The 13,218-nt window shown below is 39.7% G+C and overlaps 1 protein-coding gene across 1 annotated transcript in view; it reads right to left on the reverse strand.

Moving 5' to 3' along the window:
• WASHC5 (WASH complex subunit 5) overlaps nt 1-13,218 on the reverse strand; it is a 72,857-nt gene that overhangs the window by 3,149 nt on the left and 56,490 nt on the right. The window contains exons 27-28 of the mRNA XM_032253222.1: nt 6,778-6,931; nt 3,499-3,586 (exon numbers count right to left, since the gene is read on the reverse strand). Coding sequence (XP_032109113.1) covers nt 3,499-3,586; nt 6,778-6,931 — 242 coding nt within the window. The remainder of the gene's footprint in view (nt 1-3,498; nt 3,587-6,777; nt 6,932-13,218) is intronic.

Consider the following 13,218-nt stretch of genomic DNA (forward strand, 5'->3'; position numbering starts at 1 on the left):
CTATGTAACAAACCTGCACGTCTGCACATGTATCCCAGAGCTTAAAAAAAATTTTTTTTTAAATCTTAATCCCTTACAGAAAATAAAAACTGGTAACTTTTGTATTGAATTCTTCCAGTTTACACACACACACACACACACACACACACCCACCCACCCCAAAATTAGGATCACATAATATCGTGTCCTTCTTCATTTCTGCTAAATCTTATATTATGAACATCCTTGTGCACATATCTTGGTGAACTTTTCACATATATCCAGCAGGTAAATTCATAGCAGTGGAATTGCTGGGATCGGGGTAAATATATTACAAATGTTTTTAAAATTAGATAAAGGTGGCCGGGTGCAGTGGCTCATGCCTGTAAACCCAGCACTTCGGGAGGCCGAGGTGGGTGGATCATGAGGTCAGGAGATCGTGACCATCCTGGCAACATGGTGAAACCCCGTCTCTACTAAAATACAAAAAAATTAGCCGAGCATGGTAGCATGTGCCTGTAGTTTCCGGCTACTTGGGAGTCTGAGGCAGGGGAATCTCTTGAACCCGGGAGGCGGAGGTTACAGTGAGCCAAGATCACGCCACTGCACTCCAGCCTGGCGACAGAGCAAGACTGCATCTCAAAAAAAAAAAAAAAAAAGATAAAGCTAAAAAGCTGTTAATATGCATATTGATTAACAGCACTGAGAAGTCTCATTTCTCCAAATGCTTCTAAGTAATGGGGGCCCAACATTTTACTTTTCACCAACCTAATGGGTGGAAACAGTCATTTTCTTATTCTTTGGATTTTTGTCCCTTGAATCTAAATGTTTGTCACTTGTATTTCTTTTCTTGAAAACTGCCTATTAATATCCTTTGCCCTTATTCATCTTTTTACAACTGGGTCATTACTATTGTTCTATTGTTCTAGGATCTCCGCTCCTGCAACCTCCGCCTCCTGGGTTCAAGCCATTCTTCTACCTCAGCTTCCGCAGTAGCTGGGATTACAGATGCGCACCACCACACCTAATTTTTTCTATTTTTAGGAGAGACGGGGTTTCACCATGTTGGCCTGGCTGGTCTCGAACTCCTGACCTTGTGATCCACCCTCCTCGGCCTCCTAAAGTGCTGGGATTATAGCTGTGAGCCACTGTACCCGGCGCACATTAACCCTTTATGTGTAATTAATTTTGATAACACAGAAGATGTAAAAGGGACTAAGTTGCTATTTTTTATGTGTGTGATGAACTTATATCTATTGACTAATATTCCTTTTCTCCCTTAATTTGAGACACTACTTTTCCTTATATACACTGTATGCATAGGATTTGTTTCTAGGCTACATATTTTTGTTCATTATTCCTTCTATTTAGTTGCATACCAGTACCGCCCTATTTTGGTTTTTATAGTTTTACAATATTTTAATACTTGATATAATCTTTTAATATCTTTTTTTAAAGTACTTACCTAAGTCCTATGAAATTTAAAAAAATATATTCTTTGAAGTTGAAAAAGTACCTGAAATCTTGATTGTAACTGCAGTAAACCTATAAACTAGAAAGAACTGTTATCTCTAATATTTGAGGACCCTCATTCGGAAACATGGATTTTTCAAATTTTACATTTAAAATTTTTATAGTTTTTAAATAAAGTGTTCTTTCATATTTCTTATAGAGGTTATTCTTAGCTTTATTATTTCCCTGTCATTTCTGTGAATAGTCCTTTTTCACACTGTATTTTTAACTGATTTAGTGTATTTATTTTGTACATTTATTCTGTAACCAGCATGTTTTCTGAACTCTGTATTATTTTAATAGTTTTTCACATGATTTTATTGGGTATTCAAGGGAGACAGTTATCCAGCAGTCCCACTACTGGGTATCTACCCAGAGGAAAAGAAGTCATTATTTGAAAAAGATACTTGCACATGCATGTTTATAGTAGCACAATTTACAACTGCAAAATCGTGGAACCACCCAAATGCCTAACAATCAATGAGTGGATAAAGAAACTGTAAGATATACATATGATGAAATACTATACAGCCATAAAAAGGAATGAATTGGCAGCATTTGCAGTGACCTGGATGAGACTGGAGACTATTCTTCCAAGTGAAGTAACTCAGGGATGGAAAACCAAACATAGTATGTTCTCACTGATATGTGGGAGCTAAGCTATAAGGACAAAAAGGCATAAGAAAGACACAATGGACTTTGGGGACCTGGGGTGAAGTATGGGAGGGGGATGAGGGATAAAAGACTACAAACAGGGTGCAATGTATACTGCTCAGGTGATGGGTGCACAAAATCTCATGAATCACCACTAAAGAACTTACGTAACCAAATACCACCTGTACCCCCGTAACTTGTGGAAGAATAAAACAAAAAAGGAAGACAATTATATCTCAAATAATAGTCTTTTTTCCAAAGTGCATTTCATTTTCATTTCATTTCTTATGGTCTCGCACCTGTATAACAAAAGTCGTTTCGAGCGTCTGTATCGTTGTCATGTCACGTGACAGCCCTGGTTTTAATGGGAATGCCACTAGCATTTCGCTATTAAGTACTAACATTGCTAGTTAATTTTAAAAGTGTATCTTTGGCTCGTGCTGTAAGAAAGTATCTTTGATTCCTAATCTACTAATTTTTAAAAATCAGAAATGATCTTCAGTATCTATTCAAAGTCTTATATGTCAGGATCGAGCTCTACTTTGAGATAAATTTAACAAAGTGGAATTACTAATGAGAAGGGAAGAGGAAAGAACGTCTTAGCACGTAAAAGGTAGTCTGTCATTTTTGGAAACAGTGGTCACACACACGTCTAGTTGTGGCATGAACTTAACTGTACTTGTTGTGAGAACCAGGCCAGTGGAGAGAGAAAGAACAAACCACACACGATTCTTTCTCTCCCCTGGCCACTTATGGAATTCTCCTGGCTTGCCCATTTCACTTAATTCCTGAACCAGGTGAACTGCTGACAGCAGAACATGGTGGAGCGGAAGAAGACAGGGAGGGGCATTGTGTTAAACTCTGCAAGGCATTTCCCATGGTGGAAAAGGCAGGGACATTTCAGCGCTGGGGGCAGAGCAATGGCAAGAAATGCAGAGGCATCTGCTGTGAATGGCCCATTGGACTTCACTCCCAATGAATCCAGGGCCACTATTATTACTATCTTTTTACAACTGGGTCATTACTATTGTATTTTTTTTTGAGACGGAGTCTCTGTAGCCCAGGCTGGAGTGCAGTGGCACAATCTCGGCTCACTGCAACCTCTGCCTCCTGGATTCAAGCAATTCCCTGCCTCAGCCTCCCAAGTAGCGGGGATTATAGGCACCCACCACCACACCCAGTTAGTTTTTATATTTTTAGTAGAGACGAGGTTTCACCATCTTGGCCAGGCTGGTCTGGGACTCCTGACCTCGTGATCTACCCACCCACCTTGTCCTCCCAAAGTACTGGGATTACAGACATGAGTAAGCCACTATGCCCGGCCAATATTGTTCTGTATTATCTATCACTTACCCTCCTGGGTAGCTTTGTGTACCGAACATAATCCTCCAGGAACAGAAGGGCACCCACAACATCTGCAGGTATTTCAGGTATCTTCTGGCTGTAACAGAGAAATCAATTAACTGCTTTGCACATAATAAGCCCTTGGTCAGAATACTGAAAGACTAAATTACCAACAGATTATCTAATGAAGTCAAAGATGAACAAAAACATTAAGCATGCTGTTGATTCCCATCAAGTCATTAACCTTGCTCACATATTTTCAGGAGCTTACCCTATAGGGTAAATGTGAGCTTCTCTATATGGTTTACGTGGGCCTTTACAACACGGTCCCTGCTATCTGCCCAGACTCATCTCCCTCTGTTTACATGATTCAACACCTAGCAGGTCCCATAGTTTCCCATCCCTGCACACTGATTTGAAAGTAAATTTCTAGACATTGTTCGAGTCCCAGGTTGGGGACTTCTTCTCCTGTGGGATCCTCCCTGATTCTCTGGGGCTCTCATAATACTTAGTAGCATTCTCCAAGCCTCTGAATTTTTCAATTGTGTGCTGGCTTCCCGACAAGAGTATCAACTCCTCAAGGGCCTGGGTCATGTGTCCATCTTCGTATCTCCAGCATCTGGAATTGTGCCTGGCATGTCCTGCTTATTTCAGGGTATCAAATAAATATAGCATCTAGCAATTTTTCATATGGGATTTTACTCATGTATTTATTCATTCAGCAACTACAGTCCCAAGGACTATCCCAGAACTGGGAACACAAGCAAAGTACATGCCAGTCTCTTTATAGAGCTAATGTTCCCTGTTGTTTACATCAAAATGAGTTTTTAGGTGTTAAAACTATTTCCAACTTCTGTACCAATTGGCATTTTCTAATGAAAAAATAATTTTTGGTACTATTAACAGATTACTGGTTAATTTTGCTGATGAATTGTTGCCTTTGGAAGGGTTAAGAGTGATGCACCTAGAAAAGTTCTCCCTGCTCTCAGTCTTTCCGTCTGTGACCAGGGCTGTATTTGCTCTGCTTGGAGCAAGAGAAAGGACAGAGGCCCCGTGCAGCGCAGGTTCCTTGGGTTACTTAGCTCTGCAGATTCAAAGGCCTGAGCCACAGCTGGTATCCTGTAGCCTGATCACCACCCTCAGGGTTGCCAGTAACATACTGAGTCACACTTAAGCCTTTACTGCCATTAGTGAAGAAGAAAGAGCAGGGAGCTATGACTGGGATAGCCAGTTGTGTGGAGGTTACTTGCTAATCATCCCCACACCACCTGACCCTAGGTCCTTCGCCTCCTCTCTGATCCTGAGCCAGATGCGCTAGGTTTTTATGAGCCTACTGCTTTCCTTGTCAACTGACCTCACTTTGTGATTGTTACAATTTCATTTTTGAGATTTTATCTTTGAATTCTCTTCTATTTTTCAATTGTTAATAACTATGGTTTTGAAGCAAGTCTAAACATATGTCCCAGGAAAACACCAGTGTTTGTTGTTCAGTTCATTAACTAAGATAAGGAGAAACTGGACTGACGGCAGCTCATGGGAGGAAGCAATACTGGAATTTAGAAAGAATACAAAATCAGTATGAGCCACTGGTGTGCACTGGATGTCAAGAACCCACCACTGCAGAGCCGAGATCTGCACTGCACTCCATCCTGGGTGACACAGCCAGACTCTTTCTCAAACAACAACAACGAAAAACCCACCATTGCAATTACAGCTGCTCTACTGTCTACAGAGGGCCCAGAATGAAGAAATGTAATACCACTCTGCGCCTAGGGGAGGGCTGTGCTTGGAATCTCACTACAAGTTTGGGAAGCCACATTTTAAGATTGTCAGTAACAGACTGGAACACCCAGAAGAAGTCACTCGCTATGGTGAGTAACCTCTAAACTGCAACACATCAGGAAGAGGTGGAAGGGGCTTATCTAAACAAGGAGAAGACCTAAGACAGATGGCATACCAAATTGGAAGTAATGCTGCAAAGGAAGTAGACTGCATTTATTCTGTATTATTTCAAAGGGTGGAGAAAAGCTCAGTGAGTAAAATATCCAGAGACGTAGGCTCTAATAATCACAATCAGGAACTTTCTAATGAGAACTACACTTAGCCAGTGGACTGTGTGGCCTGAAGAGGTAGCAAGAGCCCCATCGGCGAGTGTTCCGGCAGCAGCTGGATGATGGCATGTCAAGGATGTCTTAGAGCTCACTCACGCACTTAGTGGGAGGTCAATTAAATGACCTCAAAAGTCATTTCCAGTTCTAGGAGTCAGTAATATTTTGTGTGGACTTAGAAGATCACTTTTATTCATTTTTTTTTTTTTGAGGTGGAGTCTCACTCTGTTGCCCAGGCTGGAGTGCAGTGGTGCAATCTCGGCTCACTGCACCCTCAGAGGCCTTCCAGGTTCAAGCAATTCTCCTGCCTCAGCCTCCCGAGTAGCTGAGATTACAGGTGCCCACCACCACACCCGTCTAACTTTTGTGGGGTTTTTTTTCAGTAGAGACGGGGTTTCACCATGTTGGTCAGGCTGGTCTTGAACTCCTAACCTCAAGTAATCTGCCCACCTTGGCCTCCCAAAGTGCTGGGATTACAGGCTTGAGCCACTGTGCCCAGCTACTTTAATTACTTTTTTAAGTTATAGTGGCAAAAATGACCAAGTGGACATGACAGAAAAGGTTATTTAGCCAGGCTGACCCTTTAGGATAGCAGAGAAGGAGGCTCAGGACCCAGCATGTCATGGAAATAACTTTTTTTTCTTTATCCCAGAAAAGCCACATTTAGGGGCAGGGAGAAAGAACTGGCAGGAATTAAAGCTTTATAAGTACTGTATCAAATAGCAACTCCCGTGAAATTTGCTTCTTTACAGGCAGACACTGCCCAGGTTTTGACACTGACATGTTCTCTGACTCCCAGTGAAGTGAGTGGAATCATCATCTCCTGGCAGTGGCCCAGCAGGAGTTCAGGGTCTCACTGAGATCGAAGAGCTGGATCCAAGAGTGCAGAGGAACAGGGCTACAGTTTCTTCCCCATGGCAGTTACTAATCATAGTCCTGAGTCACTCCTGGAAAATCACTGTGAGTATACCTAATGGAGTTCCCCTGGCAAGGTGACTAAGGATGGGCACAGTCATAATTGCTCTAAACAAGGAGATACGCCCTGACTTGCTTTACAGAGAAGGGTGAGCAACCATTTCCCAGCTCTATGAAGGCAAGAAGAGGAGGAATTTGGCAATGCGAGGTTTAAGTTAGGCTTTGTGACATGAAGTCCTCTGTAGTCACGGTCGGTCTTCTGTACCTTGTACACTGCTCCACCGTGGAGCAGATGAACTGACCGATCAGCGCCAGGAACTGCTCGGTGTACCGGGAATGGAACTGCTTCAGCAGAGTGAGCAGTCCCAGGACAAGCGGTGGCCAGTCGACTGGGTCGGTTGGTTTTCGGCAGACCATCCCTGCAAGGGAATAAATTGCAACAGCACATGAATATTAATTATTAACATATTAAATGTTAACACTGTGAAGGTCAAAATGTTTGGGGCCCATATCCTCACTGGCAGATGATTTTTTGGAAGGAATGACAACTCTGGGCCATATTTTGAATTAGCCACAGGACTGGTGGGGCATTCCAGTGGTCTGAAGGATTCAAAACCAATAAAACAGTTACTAAATTTTGTAATTATCATTACTGGTTCTTTTGAATTATTCAATTAACATATATTATTGTAGCGAATTTTAAAGATATAGATAAATGCAAATGAGAAAAAAAAATCGCTATAACTGACTTCTGTTAACAGCACCATGACATAATAGATACCCTGGACTACTACCTTAAGTGAAAAGCTGGATAAAATATTTTTAGAGTATCTTTAAACAAATGTTGAGTATTTTATATATTATATATATTATATATAAAATATATATAATATAATGTATATATTATATATAATATAAATATGTATATTTATATATATTTATATTTATAATATATATTTCAAATTATTTAACATATATTTATATATTATAAATATATATTTGTTTATATTATATATACTATATATTAATATATTTATATTATATATAATATATATTATTTACATAAATATATAATATATATTATTTATATTATATATTTATATATATTACATTATTTATATATATATAAAAGAATCTGCAGAAGTCAAGACAGTGGAAGAAGGACATTTACAAAGTGAATGAGTATCAAAGCTAACCTTTACACTAAAGAATTTTTTTTTAAATTGGAGATGGGATCTTGCTATGTTGCCCAGGCTGGAATGCAGTGGCTATTCACAGGTACAATCATAGCACAATATAGCCTTGAATTCCTGGGCTCAAACAATGCTACTGCCTCTCAAACAATGCTACTGCCTCAGCTTCCCGAGTAGATGGGACTATAGGTGTGTACCACTGCACCTGGCTCTACACTAAAGATTTTTGCTAAAATGTGGCAACCCTGAAGTCTGCCTGGATGGCTGCATGGGAAACCACACAATGTTGAAAAAGAATAACGTCAGAAGACTTAGGTTGCTTGATTTCAAGCTCTCTATACAGTTTCAATAATCAAGACACTATGGTATAAGAATAGACAAATAGATCCGTGGAACAAAATAGAGAGTCTAGAGACAGTCCCACCCTCATATGAGTAACTGAATAGCCATAAATATACAAAATAATTTTTAAAAAGATAAATCTTTCAATAAATGGCACTGAAACTGGATAGCCTTATAGGGGAACAATAAACCTGGACCCCTACCTCACAGTGTACACAAAGAACAATTAGAGATGGACCACTGGCCTCAATGTAAAAGCAAAGTCTACAGAATTTTTAGAAAAAATATCGAAGATATCTTGTGACCTTGGAGAAGACAGAGATTTCTCTTTTTTTTTTCAGACGGAGTCTCACTATGTCGCCTAGGCTGGAGTGCAATGGTGCGATCTTGGCTCACTGCAACCTCTGTTTTCCAGGTTCTAGTGATTCTCCTGCCTCAGCCTCCCGAGTAGCTGGCATTACAGGCACATGCCACCATGCCCAGCTAATTTTTGTATTTTTAGTAGAGACAGGGTTTCACCATGTTGACCAGGCTGGTCTCAAACTCCTGACCTCAGGTGATGCTCTCATCTCAGCCTCCCAAAGTGCTGGGATTACAGGCATGAGCCACTGTACCCAGCCTGGGAGATATTTCTTAGACAAGATCAAGAGGAATAATTATAAAGGAAAAAAATGGACAAATTGGACACTGTCAACAGTAAAAACTTCTGCTCATTAAAGTTACCAGTAAAAAAATAAATAAATAAATAGATAAGCCACAATTTGAGAGAAAATATTCTCAAAACATATATCTAACAAAGAACTTGTATCCATAATATATACATAACTCCTACAACTCCGTAATGAGAGGGTAAACAATTTAGAAGCGAGCAAGACTGAAACAGGCACTTTGCAGAGAATATAAGGAATGGCCAATAAGTACATGAAAAAGTACTCAAATGATTAATCGTCAGAAAAAGGCAAATTAAAGCTGCAACAAGATATCATACATACCCATCAGGATGGCTAAAATGGGCTGGGTGCAGTGGCTCATGCCTGTAATCTTAGCTCTTTGGGAGGCTGACGCGGGTGGAACACTTGAGGCCAAGAGCTCGAGACCAGCCTGGCCAACATGATGAAACCCGTCTCTAATGAAAATGCAAAAGTTAGCTGGGCATGGTGATGCACGCCTGTAGCCTGTAATTCCAGCTACTCAGGTGGCTGAGGCAGAACTGCTTGAACCTGGGAGGTGGAGGCAGCAGTGAGCTGAGATTGCACCACTGCATTCAAGCCTGGGTGACAGAGTGAGACTACGTCTCAAAAAAAAAAAAAAAATAGCTAAAATGAAAGTGACTGATGCCACCAAATAATAGTGAGGATGTGGAGTATACATATACTCACTCTTGGTGAGAGTGTAACTGGCACAACCACTTTGGACAAAGGGTTGGCAGTTTCTTATCAAGTAAACTGGTTAGACAGACCCTCAGATCCCATATTTGGGTTCTTGTGAAGACTGGGAAATCTCTTCCCCAAACCAGAGAAGCTTAAACAGGTGATCCTGAATTACCTAACGCGGGCCTTGGCAATTCAGAACATGGAGGAATAATCCTAACAGGACTCAGTATGGAAAAAGAATCCTTGGGCGGGCGCGGTGGTTCATTCCTGTAACCCCAGCACTTTGGGAGGCCAAGACAGGTGGATCATGAGGTCAAGAGATGTAGACCATCCTGGTCAACATGGTGAAACCCCGTTTCTACTAAAAAAATACAAAAATTAGCTGGGTGTGGTGACGTGCGCCTGTAATCCCAGCTACTTGGGAGGCTGAGGCAGGAGAACAGCTTGAACCCAGGAGGCAGAGGTTGCAAAGAGCTGAGATCATGCCATTGCACTCCAGCTGGCAACAGAGTGAGACTCCCTCATAAAAAAAAAAAAGAATCCTTTCCAGGTGGAAAGCAAAAGTGATGTTAACAACAAACACCAGGCCCAGTATGCATTTCTTAGGTCAGTCTTGAGAACAGTGTTTATAAGGTTAAATACATGTTTTTAGGATATACAGTTTCAAGGCTCTCTTTATAGTTTCGATAATCAAGACACTACTGGCATAAGGAAAGATAAATAGATCAATGGAACAGAATAGAGAGCCTAGAGGTAGTCCCACTGAATATGAGCAACTGAATATCCACAAAGATACAAAACAATTGTTCCTTCCTTGGGCCTACTGTAATTTAGTTCCTACATTAACACACCAGTCTTATTGATGAGAAGAATTAGTCAGTTATAGATACTACATTTCTAGGATACATAAAGGTTTCGTTGTGTTATGTTTTGTTTTAAGATCTGGGAATGCCATGGAGAGTGCTACTTTCCATAAGCAGCTTTACAATCAAGGTGCCAGACATAGGCCTTGGCAATCCAGAACATGGAGGAATAATCCTAACAGGACTCTGTATAGAAAAATAATCCTTCCTAGGTAGAAAGCAATGAATCATATACACAATGAAAAAAAAATATTATCTTAGAATGAGAATAGTTAATGAAGAGTTATTCTATAATGAAAAGAAGATTCTTTCTGTACTGACAATTCTTCATTATCAAGAATCATATATTCCTATTGAATATTAACATAAAGAGAACAGGGAGAGAACATGAATCTCCGAATCTTGCGATGAACCTTTACATTATGCTTGGGAGGGTCCTTTAAATTTATTTTAACCAATATTTAGAAAGGGACTCAATACCTGTTGGGCACTCAGTTTGCAGGTAACTTGGCCAAAGTAACATAGGTGATAAGTGGTGGGGCCAGAATCCAAACACATATTTGTTCCCTCCCTCCTACAGCAAGTATTTATTGAGGACATCATTCCCTACCTTCTGTGACAATCACAGGCATTGTCATGGAAGCAGTGTCTAGAATCAATGACTACTTTTGAATGAGAGAATAAAAACATTAAGAGATTCCACATTTTCACCCTGAAAAAGCTTATGAAATAGGAAAGTACTATAAGGAAGAAACATAGTTAGGAATCTCTAGTGAAGAAAAAAATAACAATTACATTTGTAGAAATGTTCTTATAATGTTTTTAAAGTAAAGTCTATAGTGGATTTTTAAAAAATTCATTCAGTTAGATACAAAGTTTGAAGGCAGAGGAAACACTTGCATACCTATTATGTAACTACAAAAATATTCTGACCAATGACAAAAATAAATTAGGGTTATATTCCTGGAGAATGAAAGCCTTTGGTGTCTCTTGTTTGTACTGAATATTTTGACATATAATCATACATAAAATATTAGATGTTCATATATTCATATTAGTCTCATGTCCTTAATGATATTGTTACTTTTCCCATCATGGTTCCAGCTGCCACATGCATCTAAGAACAGAACATCAACCAAAAGAAGTTTCCTTCATACCATCATTAGCTACCTAAACATTAAAGAAGAGAATCAAAACAAAGGTCCCTCACATTCTTTAACCTGGACAATGAACCCTTACCAAGGTGTACCATATTTTAAACCCTTATCATGGTGGCTTATGCCTGTAATCCCAGCCCTTTAGGAGGCCGAGGCAGGTGGATTGTATGAACCCAGGAGTTTGAAACCAGTCTGGGCAATATGGCAAAACCCCGCCTTTACAAAAAATATAAAAAACTAGCTGGACATGGTGGTGTGCGCCTATAGTTCCAGGTACTCAGGAGGCTGACATGGGAGGATTCTTGAGCATGAGAGATCGAGGCCATAGTGAGCTGAGACTGTACCACTGCCCTCCCATCTGAGTGACTAAATGAGATCTGGTCCAAAAAATAAATAAAACAAAATAAATAAGTATAATTAAGACACTGTCTTTTTTTTTTTTTTTTAAACACCTAGAAGAGGGCTGCAGCACAAAGTAGCTATTTAATGCCCTACCATCCTATTCATTCTTTTTTTTTTTCTTTTAGAAGAAGAAAGAGAGAAAGAAAGAAAGAGAAAGAAAAAAAAAGAATGAAGGAGAGGAAGAAAGAGGATTTTTTTTTCCAACAATAATGTCTTCATTGACATAGCAGAGTGGGTATATTGTGTTCAGCAAAGCTTTTCAATAAATAGAAACATGCTGCTAAAAGAATAGCCCTCCACCACAAAAAAACTACTAATTTAACAATACAAAAACCAATGCAACAATTAGTTCTGTAATGCCCACAGAAAACAGTGAAATAGCTTCTCCATGAGCCTTGCAAATCACAACCATAGCAACTTAAGATGTGCAGTCCCATATGGGTTGACTGCTTCTCAGAATGAGGCCAGGAACTAAGGAAAGTCTCCAAGAAATATGGGATTATGTGAAAAGACCTAATCTACGTTTGATAGGTGTACCTGAATGTGACAAAGAGAATAAATCCAAGCTGGAAAATATGCTTCAGGATATTATTCAGGAAAACTTTCCCAATCTAGCAAGGCAGGACAATATTCAACTCCATGTAATACACAGAACACCACAAAGATATTCCTCAAGAAGACCAACCTCAAGGCACATAATCGTCAGATTCACCAGGGTTGAAATGAAGGAGAAAATACTGAGGGCAGCCAGAGAGAAAGGTCACGTTACCCATAAAGGGAAGCCCATCAGACTCACAGCAGATCTCTCAGCAGAAACCCTACAAGCCAGAAGAGAGTGGGGGCCAATATTCAACATCCTTAAAGAAAAGAACTTTCAACTCAGAATTTTACATCCAGCCAAACTAAGCTTCATAAGCGAAGGAAAAATAAAATCTTTTGTGAACAAGCAAGCAGTCAGAGATTTCATCACCACCAGGCCTGCTTTACAAGAGCTTCTGAAAGAACCACTACAAATAGAAAGAAACAACCAGTATCAGCCTTTCTAAAAAATACCAAAAAGTAAACAGCGTCAACATAATCAAGAATTTACATCAACTTATAGGCAAAACAGCCAGCTAACATTAAATGGCAGTATTAAACTCACATATATTTTTATTAATTCTAAATTTAAATCGACTAAATCCCCCAATCCAAAGACACAGACAGGCAAAAAAAGCCAAAACCCATCGGTATGCTGCATCCAGACCCATCTCACCTGCAAGGATATGCAGACTCAAAACAAAGGGATGGAGAAAGATTTACCAACCAAATAGAGAGCAAAAATAAATAAATAAATAAAAAGCGGGAGTTGCTTTAAAGCAACAAAGATCAAAAGA

Source organism: Sapajus apella, unplaced genomic scaffold, assembly GCF_009761245.1.
Source record: "Sapajus apella isolate SASKATOON/1434 unplaced genomic scaffold, GSC_monkey_1.0 scaffold3, whole genome shotgun sequence".
Lineage (NCBI taxonomy): Eukaryota > Metazoa > Chordata > Mammalia > Primates > Cebidae > Sapajus > Sapajus apella.